At 40.4% G+C, this 17557-nt stretch overlaps 1 protein-coding gene across 1 annotated transcript in view; it reads left to right on the top strand.

Moving 5' to 3' along the window:
• The first annotated feature begins 11776 nt into the window (after positions 1-11776).
• LOC140947929 (uncharacterized) overlaps positions 11777-17557 on the top strand; it is a 55917-nt gene continuing 50136 nt past the window's right edge. Inside the window, exon 1 of the mRNA XM_073397156.1 lies at positions 11777-12127. Within this exon, the coding sequence (XP_073253257.1) occupies positions 11828-12127 (300 nt within the window). The 5' untranslated portion in view covers positions 11777-11827. The remainder of the gene's footprint in view (positions 12128-17557) is intronic.

The raw sequence follows: 17557 nt of genomic DNA, 5'->3' as shown, positions 1-17557 counted from the left end.
TAAAATTTATAACTGTTCGGCCATCCTTGAGTCTTTTCGAAATTACCAGAGCTTCACTGATTATTTTCCCGAAAATTTTACTGCAATTCACAGGCTTTACGAAAGTGGAATTTTTCTGATTCCTCCTCTTCCCATAGCATTTTGGATTCCGAAAATTTTAGGTTTCCCTTTTTCTACAAAAAATAGCGTAATCTAGGGAATGAAATGCGAAAAATTAAACTTCAGAAAATCGTAGGGAATTTATTAGATAAGCGTCGAAAGTTGTACATGAATGGAACGGTTATCTAGAAATTTTTAGCCTTCCTCAAGGTATAGAAAATTCTAGGCAATTTTTTGCTCCTTCGAACAGAAAAAAGTCGTTGGGTGCCTCCTGGTATGTAGTTACTATCGGGGAACAAGGCTTATATTACTGTCACTCACTGTAAAACTTAATTGCATAATAGCCTTTATAATAGTTATCTAGTGCTCATCTCTTGGAAAAAAGGCTTTTTTCACAGTAAATCTTTACGGAAAATCTCAGCTCGTGATGCAAGAACGTCACCTACAAATTAAAAACCCTATAAAAGTCTGTTTTTAACTGGGTTATCAGCAAGAAGGGACTTTGTCAATCGTCTAGTCTCGCGACTTTGTCGCTCAAAAAAGTCAGCTTGTGGGCAAGTCTATCTCAGCTAAAGTAATAAAAAATTACAAATGAAAGTCGGATCTAAAGAGTAACTGATATCTGGTGCGATTAAAATAAACGAAAAAGCTCTAGTGAAGCTTCGAACTTCCTGAGACTAATTATTTCAAATGTGGCTAAAAGCAAAGTGAGCCATAGTGGCCACGTTTTAGTACTGACCGCAAGCGTAATGCTGGACTACGAGTAGTCCCCCATTTTTCCTCAGGGATAGTATAGCGTGCGAAACGCGAGCGCGCGTGAAAATCACCCCACGCGATATTCTCTCTCCCCGCCGCGTGTCGCCTTTTCTCGCGTGGGGTGATTTTCATGCGCGCTCGCGTTTCGCTCGCTCTACTATCCCTGAGGAAAAATGGGGAACTACTCGTAGTCTAGCGTAATGCCTATGCGCTCATCAATTTGTCGAAAAGAAAAAAAAAGAAAACAAAAAGGCGTCTGTGAACAGCCTAACAAAGGAGACACTACCGACTGGCCAGAGGGCGCAGTTGTTGGAAGACCTGATTATAGCGCTTAACCCGGGTTTCTTTTTCTTTTGTTCAAAAACATTTCTTCGGCTAATTTTCTCTACTATTTTTAAGAGCATCCAATCATCAATCATCAACTTGTTGACAAAATGAATTAAACTGATTTACTTTTTAAGCTTTCACATCTGAATTCAAATTTCACACTTACCCGGTTATCTTAACCAGCTTCGAACAACCCGGGCCAGGTACTGTTAAAAAGCAAACAGTTGACAACGTTTTAGATGTAATCATTGATTTCATTTATTGGGAATTCCACATGAAGACAATTACTGAAATTTACTATAAAATGAAACCGTTCACTGGCAATTCTTCTCAACTTGTGTTGATATTAAAGACCCTGTCAGACCACATTTTTGGTGGTGAACGCTGGAGCACAAAGAATTGTGTTTTAACACTGGTTCACTTACACTATTCCTCTCACATATTTCAAGGGAATCATCAAAGCCTCCAGTGGAATGTGTGTGCTCACGTCAACATCAATTTTCAGTAATTTGGTCGAGTGTGTTGATTTCAGTGACTTGAGTAGCGCTACTGAAGGCTGGTTTATTAGTTTTTTCCGAATAAATAACATAGAGCTATAATCTTCGTTTGTCCGGTGCCGAAAATATCACAAGTCAAGATGAAATTGCGCCGCCGGGCTTCAGATCACGGTAGATTTACTTTGTGGCACAACGGCCGCCAAGCTGCACTACTCGCAGTACTCGGTAGATTTACTTTGTGGCACAACGGCCGCTGTCACCTAAATAGCCTGTTCCAGGCTCCGAGATAGTCGGGCCCGCTGAATTGAGAAAGCGCAAAGACGAAAATAAAACGGAAGGAAACTGGGGCGAGCAGGGGCGGACTTTTCGCGTGCCCTTTACTTTCGCGTCTTCCCCACTATCTGAGAGCCTGGAACAGGCTATCAGCTACACAACTCAGTAGATTTACTTTGTGGCACAACGGCCGCCGAGCAAAACAACCCGGTTTCATTGGTGCATGCAACAAGAGTCATACACATTTTCCAAATACAGTGACGAACCAGGCTGAAAAATTTCAAGGCTTAATCCAAAGTAAAATTTTACTCGGGGTGTTGAACGCTTTGGAAGATTCAATTAACAAACAAAGATAGATAGTAGACCTTCAGCAAACTCTTGAAATATGTACGCTTTACGAAGACAAATAGCAGACCTCAGCAAACGTTTGAAAGATAAAGATGAATCACCACGTGAGTTTGCGCGTCAAAGTGAGGCAAAACGTAAGCAATCGCCTCAAAGCGAGGCAAATGTATGTCGACACAAATGCAATCTCGTATTTAATTGCACAGGACACCCAACAATGCTGTTTGTCTGTCGCGGACTAAGGACCATCTAGCACGGTCGCCTTTTCTCGAATTACAAGCAATATACTTAATTTGGAACTGGCAGCTTCACGATTATCGAGAGGAACATAAAAGCTATCTTCAGGGAGTATTTCTTCTCGTTATGTTTTGATTCAGGTAAGATATGCATGATAATAATTTTTAGTCGCGGACCAAGAGCCACGAACTGTACTACCAATGTAAACCATCATGGCAGATGGTGATGCAAATTATTCTCCTGAGATAGCACGGGGTTTTTTTTACGTGAAATTTTGGACTCAGACAAATTCGTTACTGAGTGTTTTAAGCGACGAAGAAGCCGACGATATCTCAAGCACTGTGTCTTTTATGGCATAACCAGGATTCTGGAGAGGTTCCTGGAAGAAAATCCAGCGCTCCGCTGTATGGTAATGTTACTGCTGCTGCTCTTGTTGACATGTACGTGCTTAGACAGATCGACTTTGAAGATGTTCCAGTGACATGTCTGGGTGTAAAGTACAACAGCATGACGGGTAAGGTAAATAGCCGTTCCCAGTAAGCTTTATTTATCGTTTTGTTTGGTCACCCTTTGATTTGACAGTGACAGTGATGAAACCGTTTAATATATTTAGTTCGAATATTTTTTTGAGGGCGTCTTCATATGAGCCCGGTTACCGGGACCAATTTCGCCTTGGGTTCATAAGAGAAATTTCGGCCCGATTACTGAGAAGAAAAGGCCAAAAATCTTGCCGACGAGTTCTGGCGCGAAATGGGAAAGAAAGCAAAGATGGAGAAACACAAAAATCATAACTTTCTTGCCTAACAGACCTTTCCCACATTCCACACCAGTAACCAAACATAAAAAAATGAGGTTGAAGCTCGGGTGGACAATTTCATACAAATCACTGTATTTTGTCCACCCATGCCTCGACTTGATGCCTTTGTTTACAGGAATGCGGGAAAGGTCTACTCATAGCTGTATCACTGCAGTTAAATGGGATGCTCATGATGCAGAAAATAAAGCAGGCAATGCAAGACGATGCAATCCCGGTCGCCAGATATTATTAACATTTTCCTGACAACACCAGCGAAAAAACTTTTATCAATTTTTTTTATTGTGATCTGTGTAAAGCATCTTTTATAGTACACTACCAAAGTTACTGTATCCCCAAAAGTAACAGCAAGTAGGAAACACTGCAAACAATTTATACATGTATTTTAGTCTTTATTCAATGAGTTTATTACTATTATTTTTTTCTCTTTATTGCAACAAAAAACGTGCTTTTCCTATTCTGCGTATATAATATTGCTCAAATTTTTTTAGCAATTCTAGCAGCTGAAAGGCACTTAAGCTATGACAATGTCAAAATTCATTTAAAAAAAGAAATTCTAAGTATAACAACTGCAACACCTCACTTTAAAAGACTTCGTGCAGCCTCATTTTTTATACGCGCCCCTCCCAACCACCAGCACTAATTCTGTGACCAGTTTGTGAATACAATCTGGCTTAGGATATTTAGTAAGGCAGTTTTCGTAAGAGAAAATTAATTCATTTAGCAATTAATGGGGTCGCAAAATCTCTGGTTTGTACACACATAGCAGCCTTTACCTACGCACCGAAGGTAACACACTTTCCTTGTATAGCAAACTGTGCTAGAACAATTGCGTCGATAAACATGATTCTTATTTTTGCCTGAAATAGAGTAAAACAAAGAGTTGTTTTAAAACATCGTAATATTAGATTCTTGTATGCTAGCTCAGTTGGTTATAATTTTATTTTCGATATGCCCTTGACACGACACTCGTGGCGCGGCATACTTAACCTCCCATCATGCAAACATGCATTCATAGGACTTGTGGAAGGTTTGCATTCATTGAAGACTTCGGCCTGAAGTAACCGAAGATTCAAAAGCGAAGCTGGATTCATATACACTGTACGTGATACCTGTTTTCCAGGACTCTGCTTGCGCTTAAAAGGTTACCTTCTAAGTCTTTACTCAATCAATTGATAGAACCCAAACTTTACTGTTTCTTTACTGTTCACTTCTGTTTACTTTTCAGCTAGCATGCAGAACAGACGTCTTTTCCCCGCGTTACGGACGAGCGAAGACTAGCCTCCCTCAACCTCGTCCCCAGGGCTTTGGTGGAAAAGCCCTGGGGACAAGGTTGAGCCTCCCTCGCAGGCGTTTTTAAGGGAAGCTCGTATTTCGTTACTCCCCACAGCTGTATTTTATGTTAAGGTTCGTTTAATTTATAAGTTGTGCTGTTATTTAGGAATTTTTGTAAGTCTAAAAGCAGCAACTTACTTGTATCAATGTAGCAAAATACAGCTGCGTGGACGGACGAAATACGAGCTCCCTAAAAACGCCTGCGTGGAAGGCTAAGCGAAGACAAGCGCAAGGTAAGCCTGCGCCCAGACATCTCCCATTTCCTTGTTTACTTGCGAGTACAAAGGAAATGGAGACGTATACACGCAGGCTAGCACGAGGTAGGCGTAGAGTGCAAGACTCGCGCGACAGGGCGCGGGATCTCTTTTTTTGGAGCCTTCCACCTGTCGCGTGTTTCGCGCTCCACGCTAGGCATGCGCTTGCCTTCCTCTCCTAAAAAACGCCCTTTCTGCAGGCTACTCTTCAGTATATTTAATGATTAATTGATTGATTGATGCATTGATTTTTTGATGTTATTGATTGATTGATTGATTGATTGATTGATCGATTGATTGATTGATTGATTGATTGATTGGTTGGTTGGTTGGTTGGTTGGTTGGTTGGTTGATTGATTGATTGAATGACTGAATGATTGATTGATGAATACTTGCCTTTTTGTAGTGATAGGGGCGTGGTAGCAGAATTTGAATCTTGGTTTACGGGTTCTGCTCGATAGTTCAGGAAATTCTGACACATATTTTCCAAGGCGGCACGATGAGGACTAGAAAGGTCATCTGGCACTTCTTTTATCTCCATAGCGGAGTTTATCCTCAGCAAAATGGAAAGACTTGTTTTGTTGCGGGCTGCCTAGGAATTGTAAGAATTTGCTTTTCATTTATGCTAGTCTCTAAATAACGAATCCTATCTTACAGTTGTATTTCTTTGCCTTTTTTCTTTTCATCATAAGGTAGCGTGAGAAAAACAGCCGACATTAAGCGACGCCACCATTGGTTTTCCCGCGAAATGACGTCTGAGGAACGAAAGCAGAAATTCCACACTGATGACGCGTCACTGGATAATTCTTCCGATTGGTTGGAGCAAATTTCCCACGCGGCACGACCAATCATACGCACTTCTGCCCTCGTTTCTCAGACGTTATGTCGCGGTGAAACTAGTGATGGCGTCGCGAAATGTCGGCTGTTATCGCAGGCTAATACGTACCTTTCTGAAAGAGTCTTTCAGTTCTACAGGTCGTGGAAAGTCGCTGTTAAGTTGCGATATGAAACAAACTTTCTTCTCCGGTAAACTGATGATCTCCAAGTTCTATAAATGAAGAGATGAAGAGAATAGGTAAAAGTGTTGACATCTTGTGTAAAAAGGCACGTTGATGTACCGTGTTTTAACATTTCACAGGGACGAAATAGAGCTAACGTAGGGCACTAGAGAATCGCCCAAGGGCTGCCGGTAGGGCTTTCCACAACTTGCTCGAGATTTTCCAAAAAGTTTCCCGTAATTTCTTAAAAAGTTGCTCAAAAAATAATCAAAAGTTTCTCGAAAAAACAAAAATTTTTTGGTCTGATACTAAAATTGCAAATTGTACGAAAAAATTAAGATTTCTAAGCATTTTCAGTTTGTGCAATTTTGCGTCGTAACCAGCGTTGCTAAATAACTTTGTCCTCAACGAGAACCAAAGAATGTAATGAGCCAATAATATTGTTGAATGACCTTCTTCACCCGAGACACTCACGTCAGTCGAGTGTGAATCTTTGTCCCTAATTTGAATTTTCTCTAAAAACCGCTGACCTAGCAGCCCGGCTACTAAATCTTGCGCCTATGATCTGCCCCAGGGGGGAGGAGTTGGCTCCTCTTTTCACAGGAAATTCATAAATTGTCAACTAATACGTTGTGAAATATGGAAGAAAGGCCATTTTCAGCACTAAGAGCATCTCCGATATCTCAGAATTTGAAGATAACTAGAGAAATGCTCAGAATGCAAAAAGTTGCTCGAAACGAAAAAAGTTGCTCGAAATACGAGAAGTTTTCCAAAAAGTTGCCAAGCAACTTGTGGAAAGCACTAGCTACCGGGAACGGCTGGCGGAGTTATTAATTACCTGACGTGGGAACAAGGAGCATTAAAACAGTATAAATTAAAGTTTAAGTTATTTCCTTCAGTTTTCCATGCCGGCAAAAAAAACACTTAGCCAGTGGCTTGGCTGAATATCATATACTGACATATTCTTAATGCATACGAAGTGCACACTGAGTTTGATCATTGTAGAAAAGAAAGAATAACGTTAGCACTGAGAAAGCGAAGTTTACCTTGCGAAAATCGTGGACAACATTGGCTTCATCTGCGCCTTCTCGTAAGGGTACGTGAAAAGTCGCTGTTTGTTCAGCAACATTAATAGTGATATTCTGATCAAACACTCTGCCGTCTTGGATCATTCGTACAGAGAATGTTTCTGGTACTGCCTAAAAAACAACAAAATTTAAAAATAATAAAACAAAAGTTAACCAGATTTATGCGCCAGAAAGTTTTGAGGGTAAAGGAAGTTTCATTTTTGCAGAGCCCCGAGTATGAGAATGAAGTCCAAAATATGTGATTATCCTATTCACCCCCTTTAAAAGCGTACCGCGTCATTCTTCCAATGTGCTTTACATATACTTTTCATGGCGTTATTATTGAGTTATTTGGCTAGGCCAGTCATATTGTATGTGAGTTTTATCATGATTTTGTATGTCATTTAACAACCGGGTACGTAACACTGAATTTTTACCAATTATTCCGACCACCAATAAAAGAATAAGGTCATATAGTTTATGGGACTTAAGATTCTTTTTTGAGGATCGTTTCATTTTGTGCTGTTGTTTAGGGATCATGTATGCAAGTCTAAAAGGCAGTAACTTACTTGTATTAACGTAGCAAAATACAGTTGCGTCGCAATGATCCCAACGAAACGTTTGACATTCATAGTAGAAAACTACTTTAAACTGGCTGCTACCGGCTTCACTCAGACTAGCTGCTGTTAGATGTATGCCGTGAAATGATTTGACTTTCGCATCGCCACGCGTCTATTTATATCATTTTTATGTATCTGCAAAGCATAATGATCCTTCCGTTTAACCAAGCAAGCTTCCTTTTTCCTGCTATTAAATTCATCGTCCAATTTTTCGATCATTGAGTATCAGATTACATTAAGGGAACAATTCAGTAAACTGCTGAGCACTTGTTGCAGTTGAAAGGGCTGTCTCCTTGTTAGATACGAACGATTCAGGAGTCAAATGCAGTTATTTTTTGTGATTTATGTGCAATATCTTTTTTAACATAGATTAACAAACGATATAATCAGTTTAGTTTCATCTTCTACGTATGCGGTAATTTTTATTAATTAATTATTCTACTTGCTGTTTGACGCGTACGCTAAAACAATTTGTTGAACAATACTTCCAGTATGTTGTCTGAGAGGAAATAGTTAAATGTTGGAAGCTCAGTCGCACAAAAGTTTCATGAATTTTAGGAAATTGAGAGAAACACTTTTCCGCTAAGAAGCACAAACGTAAGTTATTGAAAAGGTTTGATTTCCACGAATACTGGCTATTGTTTTACTGTAATAATTTTCGTTTCATGATTTCAAAACCAACAAGTCGACCACTTTAGAGCTGGTTTTCACTAACGACAGAGTCGGAGTCGGTGTCGTAATCAGAAGCGTAGAGCTTATGTATCGGTCAAATCGAAGCTTCAACATGCCCCCCCCCCCCCCCCCCCGGGCATACCCCGGGCATTTGACACCTTTGCCGTCCCGGGGAGGAGGGAATTTGATTATCAGAGTCTTCCAGGGGGTGGGGAATTTGATCCCCATGCCTTAGGGGTGGGGAATTTGAACTGCACCCTCGATTTCATGTAAAATCTTTTGCGTGGCGAGCTATGGGGGACGCGGTGTTAGAGGATTTTCGTGGAAAAGATTGTGCGTTTGTGGCCAATTGGTTACGAGGAAAGGGCTTAAACAAGCTTTGCGGCGTATTTGAAGTATTTAAATTTTAAAATTTTTAATATTGGATTCAGGCTTTGAATGTATGAATGTATTTTATTGTTGTGTTTACAATGAAATACAATACATATACCGGTGATTCAATACAACAACATAAAATAAAATAAAATAAAATAAAAAGCTCAGGTCAACCACTTTGACCTACTGCAAGTATGTTAATTAACAAGGTGAGCGATGATGCATGTCAGTGAAATGGTCATGATGTAGTAATCTCAATAGGTGGGATCTTTTTTTATAGAACGCTTTTATGTTGCATGACGAAGAAAATTAAAGCTGAGCATTCAGTGACCTTGTAGTTTGACAACTGAAGGCGTTTCCGCCGTCCTTCTGTCATTTTTGTGTCTGTGAAATGTCCCCGGGGTGGGAGCATTTGATCACCTGAATTGACCCCAGTGTGGGGCATTTGAACGGCTTTTTGGCCCGGGTAGAGGGGAATTTGAACGACAATTTTCAAAAAAGTCAAATGCCCGGAGGGTTTCCCGGGGGGGGGCATGTTGAAGCTTCGATTTGACTGATACATTATGATCACGTGAAAACAGCGTTCCGATTCCTCTTACGACTCCGTCGCGTGCGTTTCGCTTATGATCTAGTGAAAACTAGATTTTCGGAGTCGGTAGCAGAAGCGGAAGAACTAAACAAACCACAAAGGGTGGGAACGTGCATTGTGGTTGGTTTATCCTTCTTCTTCTGCTTCCGACTCCGAAAATCCAGTTCTCACTAGGTCATATGCAAAACGTAAGCGACGGAGTCGAAGCGCAGTTCTTATTCTATAAATTCTGACTCCGATTCCGTCGCGCTTATGACTCCTCCTACGACTCCGATTTTTTATTTTCACAAGATCATAAGCGCTCTAAACGACTCCGCAAAACGACTAAAACCATGATAGTTTTTTGGAGCTGAAACGCCTCATAGGACTCCTCTTTGCCAAAAATTGAACACTCTGTCAAAAATTTCAATATTTTCAGTATATTTTTCCCAAAAAAAGTAGAAAGTGGAAATTTTCAGGCAAATCTGGTTAAAAGTTACCATGTTCCTTTTAACCAGTTTTGTCGCAAGGAACGTGGAAATTTCTATGTTCCTTGCGACAAAGTTGGTTAACTTGAGGAACATTAAAATTCTGCTTTCCTTCGCCTACGCTTGTTAAAAGGAATTGTCGCTAGGAAACTAGAAACCTTCATGTTCCTTCGGATAAGCTTGTTGAAAGGATTTGTTGAAAGGAAAGTGGAAACTTCCATTTTCCTTGCGACAAAGCTGGTTAACTTGAGGAAAATGAAAATTCTGCTCTCCTTCGCCTAAGCTTGTTAAAAGGAATTGTCGCAAGGAACATGGAAATTGACTGCCGCTAAGAGAAACAACGCCGTAAAATTTATTGTGTCTTTGCAGCAAAATAATGGAAGCGGCTCACAATAAATCTTATTTAGCTTTGAAAAGAGACCAAATTTAAATCTGTAAGTTGAATATTAGAAGATTCTAAATTGGTTTATAAGGAGTGTAGCTAAATGTCGTGGGTAGTGGGTAGAGGTCGTGGGTGCAGGAGCCGATTTGCCTAGTCCCTAGACCTCATTATTATCCGCGGCCGATGCGTTTCGGGTCACGTGGTCCGGGAAACTCGGAGAAGTGAGACATTTTGGGCGCTTTCCATTTAGGAAAAAAACCTGGAAATTTCGGTGGGAGCAAAAGTGGAATTTCCGATTGGTAAAAAGTTGGTCCATTTGGTCGTTAACCCCGGTATGTCACGGTGCCCGACGGTGAACCTGGAACGGGTACAAACTACGAGAAACGGAAATGGAACACGACATTCCGTTCGGAAATTCCAACCGGGAAAACGGGCCCACCTTTTTAGATTTTCCACTTTTTCGTGGAATTTTCCAGTGGGATGAACCGACGAACCGTTTTCCATTTACCGCCGAACCGAAAATTCCGGAAATTTTAACTAAATGGAAAGTGCCCAGGGGCCGGTTGCTCGAAGCCTGGTTAGCGCTAACCGTTGGTTAAGAGGTATCAAAATGTATAGGTTTCCATTGGATTTAACGCTGGTTAGTACTAACCATGCTTAAGATTACTAGACATCTGTACATTGTCTGGGTAACTTTAAAATGGAAATAATACTGTTTTGCAATGTATGAATTTTAGTCTCTTTATATACTGGTAGTTTACTTAACTATTTGTGTGTGTTTCTCTGTTTTCTTTGTTCTTGTGTCCCTGACCTAAACATTTAAACATCTTTTCTTTTAACTGGCTGCCTGGCATTTTTAACTCTTAGGTTATTTCGGGCAGCCAGCGCCCCTATCGTCGTCTGTACTATTGTTATAAATTTTTATTTCTTGTATATTATGGGGTGTAGTAACCAATCCCCCGCCTAGTCCCAGTCCGCGTGTTTACGTATAAGTAATTCGACTTTCGCGCGGGTTATGCAAATCGTAAAGTATCTTGCTCGAGTTCGCTAGCTGTTACAACTACGTTACGTTCTTTATCTTACTTCGTTCGCCGTATTCCCAAATCGTCAGGTAATGTCCTTTGTCTTCGTTTATCTCGTATTTCCTATGTTACCTGTATTTCCTACGTTATTTCCATTGTTGTAATTAGTCGTTCCGCTCTTAATGTATTATGTTTGTTACTTTATCCTAGAAACCACTGGCAACATCATGTAAATAAGGTTAAGAGTTCGAGTTGTTCCATTTGAATTAAAACTCTTTTGCGACTTATATTATTGCTGGTGCGTTGGCTACATGGGGTGAAATAAAGTGTTGTTGTTGTTGTTGTTGTTGTTGTTGTTGTTGTTGTTCGAGCAACCCGGGCCAGAACATTGACGAGGGACGTATTTTTGACGTAATTGTTGACTCGTTCCCAGGCTTCGCCCTCTTCGTCGCCGACACGACCAATACGTGAAAAACCTCTGCGTACCCTCAGTAGGCACACTATTTTTGCCAGGTTGAAGCAAACGACGGATTGTAGGTTCTTTTACAAATATTGTTCCGGATCCATGCTGTCATAATACGGTGAACAGATTTATAAAAGTGTTACAAAAATGATGGAATCGTGACATCAGCCTGTACATGACAGCAGGACCAACAGAAGCAGGTGGAACTTTCACGGTACTGGAAATGTAAACTATCATGGCGGATGGTGATGCAAATTATTCTCCTGAGATAGCACGGAATTTACGTGAAATTTTGGACTCAGACAGATTCGTTACTGAGTGTTTTAACCGAAGAAGCCTGACGATATCTCAAGCATTGTGCCTTTTATGGCATAACCAGGATTCTGGAGAGGTTCCTGGAAGAAAATCCAGCGCTTCGATGTATGGTAATGTTACTGCTGCTGCTCTTGTTGACATGTACGTGCTCAGAAAGATCGACTTTGAAGATGTTCCAGTGACATGTCTGGGTGTAAAGTACAAGAGCATGTCGGTTAAGGTAAATAAACGTTCCCAGTAAGCTTTATTTATCGTTCTTGTTTGGTCACCCTTTGATTTGACACTGATAGTGATGAAACCGTTTAATATATTTAGTTCGAATATTTTTTTGAGGGCGTCTTCATATGAGCCCGGTTACCGGGACCAATTTCGCCTTGGGTTCATAAGAGAAATTTCGGCCGGATTACTGAGAACAAAAGGCCAAAAATCTTGCCGACGAGTTCTGGCGCGAAATGGGAAAGAAAGCAAAGATGGAGAAACACAAAAATCATAACTTTCTTGCCTAACAGACCTTTCCCACATTCCACACCAGTAACCAAACATAAAAAAATGAGGTTGAGGCTCGGGTGGACAATTTCATACAAATCACTGTATTTTGTCCACCCATGCCTCGACTTGATGCCTTTGTTTACAGGAATGCGGGAAAGGTCTACTCATAGCTGTATCACTGCAGTTAAATGGGATGCTCATGATGCAGAAAATAAAGCATGCAATGCAAGACGATGCAATCCCGGTCGCCAGATATTATTAACATTTTCCTGACAACACCAGCGAAAAAACTTTTATCAATTTTTTTTATTGTGATCCGTGGAAAGCATCTTTTATAGTACACTACCAAAGTGAATGTATCCCCGGCCCCAAAAGTAACAGCAAGCAGGAAACACTGCAAACAATTTATAAATGTATTTTAGTCTTTATTCAATGAGTTTATTACTATTATTTTTTTCTCTTTATTGCAACAAAAAACGTGCTTTTCCTATTCTGCTTATATAATATTGCTCAAATTTTTTAGCAATTCTAGCAGCTGAAAGGCACCTAAGTGCACGACAATGTCAAAATTCATTTAAAAAGAAGAAATTCTAAGTATAACAACTGTAACAACTCACTTTAAAAGACTTCGTGCAGCCTAATTTTTTATACGCGCCCCTCCCAACCACCAGCGCTAATTCTGTGACCAGTTTGTGAATACAATCTGGCTTAGGATATTTAGTAAGGCAGTTTTCGTAAGAGAAAATTAATTCATTTAGCAAATAATGGTGTTGCAAAATCTCTGGTTTGTACACACAAAGCAGCCTTTACCTACGCACCGAAGGTAACACACTTTCCTTGTATAGCAAACTGTGCTAGAACAATTGCGTCGATGAACATGATTCTTATTTTGGCCTGAAATAGAGTAAAACAAAGAGTTGTTTTAAAACATCGTAATATAAGATTCTTGTATGCTAGCTCAGTTGGTTATAATTTTATTTTCGATATGCCCTTGACACGACACTCGTGGCGCGGCATAGTTAATCTCCCATCATGCAGACATACATTCATAGGACTTGTGGAAGGTTTGCGTTCATGGAAGACTTCTGCCTGAAGTAACCGAAGATTCAAAAGCGAAGCTGGAGTCATATACACTGTACGTAATACCTGTTTTCCAGGACTCTGCTTGCGCTTAAAAGGTTACCTTCTCAGTCTTTACTCAATCAATTGATAGAACCCAAACTTTGCTGTTTCTTTGCTGTTTACTTCTGTTCACTTTTCAGCTAGCATGCAGAACAGACGTTTTTTCCCCGCGTTTTACGGACGAGCGAAGACTAGCCTTCCTCAACCTCGTCCCCAGGGCTTTTCCCTCATTTTTTTGGTGGAAAAGCCCTGGGGACGAGGTTGAGCCTCCCTCGCAGGCGTTTTTAAGGGAAGCTCGTATTTCGTTTCTCCCACAGCTCCCCACAGCTGTATTTTATGTTAAGGTTCGTTCAATTAATAAGTTGTGCTGTTATTTAGGAATTTTTGCAAGTCTAAAAGCAGCAACTTACTTGTTTCAATGTAGCAAAGTGGCAGCTGTGGGAAGGGACGAAATACGAGCTCCCTAAAGACGGCTGCGTGGCAGGCTAAGCGAAGACAAGCGCAAGGAAAGCCTGCGCCCAGACATCTCCCATTTCCTTTTTTACTTCTGAGTACAAAGGAAATGGAGACGTATACACGCAGGCTAGCCCGAGGTAGGCGCGGAGTACAAGACTCGCGCGACAGGGCGCGGGATCTCTTTCTTTCGAGCCTTCCACCTGTCGCGTGTTTCGCGCTCCACGCTCGCCTTGCGCTTGCCTTCCTATCCGCAAAAACGCCCTTTCTTCAGGCTACTCTTCATTATATTTAATGATTAATTGATTGATTGATGCATTGATTTTTTGATGTTATTGATTGATTGATTGACTGATGGATTGGTTGGTTGAATGATTGATTGAATGACTGAATGATTGATTGATGAATACTTGCCTTTTTGTAGTGATAGGGGTGTGGTAGCAGAATTTGAATCTTGGATTACGGGTTCTGCTCGATAGTTCAGGAAATTCTGACACATATTTTCCAAGGCGGCATGGTGAGGACTAGAAAGGTCATCTGTCACTTCTTTTATCTCCATAGCGGATTTTATCCTCAGCAAAATGGAAAGACTTGTTTTGTTGCGGGCTGCCTAGGAATTTTAAGAATTTGCTTTTCATTTATGCTAGTCTCCAAATGACGAATCTTATTTTACAGTTGTATTTCTTAGCCTTTTTTTTTTTTCATCATCAGGCAGCGTGAGAAAAACAGCCGACATTAAGCGACGCCACCACTGGTTTCCCCGCGAAATGACCTCTGAGGAACGAGCGCAGAAATTCCATACTAATGACGCGTAAGAGAATGATGATGCGTCACTGAATAATTCTTCTGATTGGTTGAAGCAAATTTCCCACGCGGTATGACCAATCATACGCAATTCTGCGCTCGTTTCTCAGACGTTATGTCGCAGTGAAACCGGCGGTGATGGCGTCGCAAAATGTCGGCTGTTATCGCAGGCTAATCAAAAGGCAGTTAGCGTCCATATTACTTACCTTTCTGAAAGAGTCTATCAGTTCTACAGGTCGTGGAAAGTCGCTGTTAAGCTGCGATATGAAACAAAATTTCTTCTCCGGCAAACTGATGATCTCCAAGTTCTATAAATGAAGAGATGAAGAGAATAGGTAAAAGTGTTGACATCTTGTGTAAAAAGGCACGTTGATGTACCGTGTTTTAACATTTCACAGAGACGAAATAGAGCTAACGTAGGGCACTAGAGAATCGCCCAAGGGCTGCCGGTAGGGCTTTCCACAAGTTGCTCGAGATTTTCCAAAGAGTTTCCCGTAATTTCTTAAAAAGTTGCTCAAAAAATAATCAAAAGTTTCTCGAAAAACAAAAATTGTTTGGTCTGATACTAAAATTGCAAATTGACGAAAAAATTAAGATTTCTAAGCATTTTCAGTTTGTGCAATTTTGCGTCGTAACCAGCGTTGCTAAATAACTTTGTCCTCAACTAGAACCAAAGAATGTAATGAGCCAATAATATTGTTGAATGACCTTCTTCACCCGAGACACTCACGTCAGTCGAGTGTGAATCTTTGTCCCTAATTTGAATTTTCTCTCTGAAAACCGCTGACCTAGCAGCCTGGCTACTGAATCTTGCGCCTAGGATCTGCCCCAGGGGGGAGAGGAGTTGGCTCCTCTTTTCACAGGAAATTCATAAATTGTCAACTAATACGTTATGAAATATGGAAGAAAGGCCATTTTCAGCACTAAGAGCCTCTCCGATATCTCAGAATTTGAAGATAACTAGAGAAATTGCTCAGAATGCAAAAAGTTGCCAAAAAAGTTGCTCAAAATACGAGAAGTTGCCAAAAAGTTGCCAAGCAACTTGTGGAAAGCACTTACCTAACGTGGGAACAAGGAGCATTAAAACAGTATAAACTAAAGTTTAAGTTATTTCCTTCAGTTTTCCAGGCCGGCAAATAAAACACGTAGCCAGTGGCTTAGCTGAATATCATACACTGACATATTCTTAGTGCATACGAAGTGCATACTGAGTTTGATCATTGTAGAAAAGAAAGAATGACGTTAGCACTGAGAGAGCGAAGTTTACCTTGCGAAAATCGTGGACAACATTGGCTTCATCTGCGCCTTCTCGTAAGGGTACGTAAAAAGTCACTGTCTGTTCAGCAACATTAATAGTGACATTCTGATCAAACACTCCGCCGTCTTTGATCATTCGTACAGAGAATGTTTCTGATATTGCCTGAAAAAAAAAATAAAGTAAGAAAACAAAAGTTAACCAGATTTACGAACGGGAAAGAATTGAGGGTAAAGGAAGTTCATTTTTCCAGAGCCCCGAGTATGAGAATGAAGTCCAAAATATGTGATTATCCTATTCACCCTCTTTAAAAGCGTTCCACGTCATTCTTCCAATGTGCTTTACATATACTTTTCATGGTGTTATTGTTGAGTTCTATGGCTAGGCCAGTCATATTGTATGTGAGTTTTATCATGATTTTTTATGTCATTTAACAACCAGGTACGTAACACTGAATTTTTACCAATTATTCCGACCACCAATAAAAGAATAAGGTCATATAGTTTATGGGACTTAAGATTCTTTTTTGAGGATCGTTTCATTTTGTGCTGTTGTTTAGGGATCATGTATGCAAGTCTAAAAGGCAGTAACTTACTTGTATTAACGTAGCAAAATACAGGTGCGTCATAATGATCCCAACGAAACGTTTGGCATTCATAGTAGGAAACTACTTTAAACTCGCTGCTACCGGCTTCACTCAGACTAGCTGCTGTTAGATGCCGTGAAATGATTTGACTTTCGCGTCGCCACGCAAGTATTTATATCCTTTTTATGTTAGGTACTTGAAAACCATAATGATCCCTCTGTTTAACCAAGCAAGCTTCCTTTTTCCTGCTGCGGTTAAATTAATCGTCCAATTTTTTGATCATTGAGTATCAAATTACGTTAAGCCAGCAATTCAGTAAACTGAGCACTGTTCGCAGTTGAAAGGGCTGTCTCCTTGTTAGATACGAACGATTTGAGTCAAATGCAATTATTTTTTTGTGATTTATGTGCAATGTCTCTTTTAACATAGATTAACAAATAATATAATCAGTTTATTCTCATCTTCTACGTATGCTGTCTCACGCGTACGCTAAAACAATTTGTTGAACAACACTTCCAGTATGTTGTCTGAGAGGAAATAGTTAAATGTCGGACGCTCAGTCGCACAAAAGTTCATGAATTTTAGGAAATTGAGAGAAATACTTTTCCGCTAAGAAACACAAACGTTAGTTATTGAAAAGGTTTGATTTCCACGGATACTCGCTTTTGTTTTACTCTGGTAATTTTCGTTTCATGATTTCAATACCAACAAGTCGATCACTTTAGAGCTGGTTTTGACTAACAACGGAGTCGGAGTCGGAGTCGGAGTCGGAGTGGTAATCAGAAGCGTAGAGCTTATGATCTCGTAAAAACAGCGTTCCGTCGCGTGCGTTTTGCTTATGATCTAGAGAGGAAGCAGAAGCGGAAGAACTAAACCAACCACAAAGGGTTGGAACGTGCATTGTGGTTGGTTTATCCTTCCTCTTCTGCTTCCGACTCCGA

Source organism: Porites lutea, chromosome 9, assembly GCF_958299795.1.
Source record: "Porites lutea chromosome 9, jaPorLute2.1, whole genome shotgun sequence".
Taxonomy (NCBI): domain Eukaryota; kingdom Metazoa; phylum Cnidaria; class Anthozoa; order Scleractinia; family Poritidae; genus Porites; species Porites lutea.
This window is presented reverse-complemented; position numbering and strand designations above follow the sequence as displayed.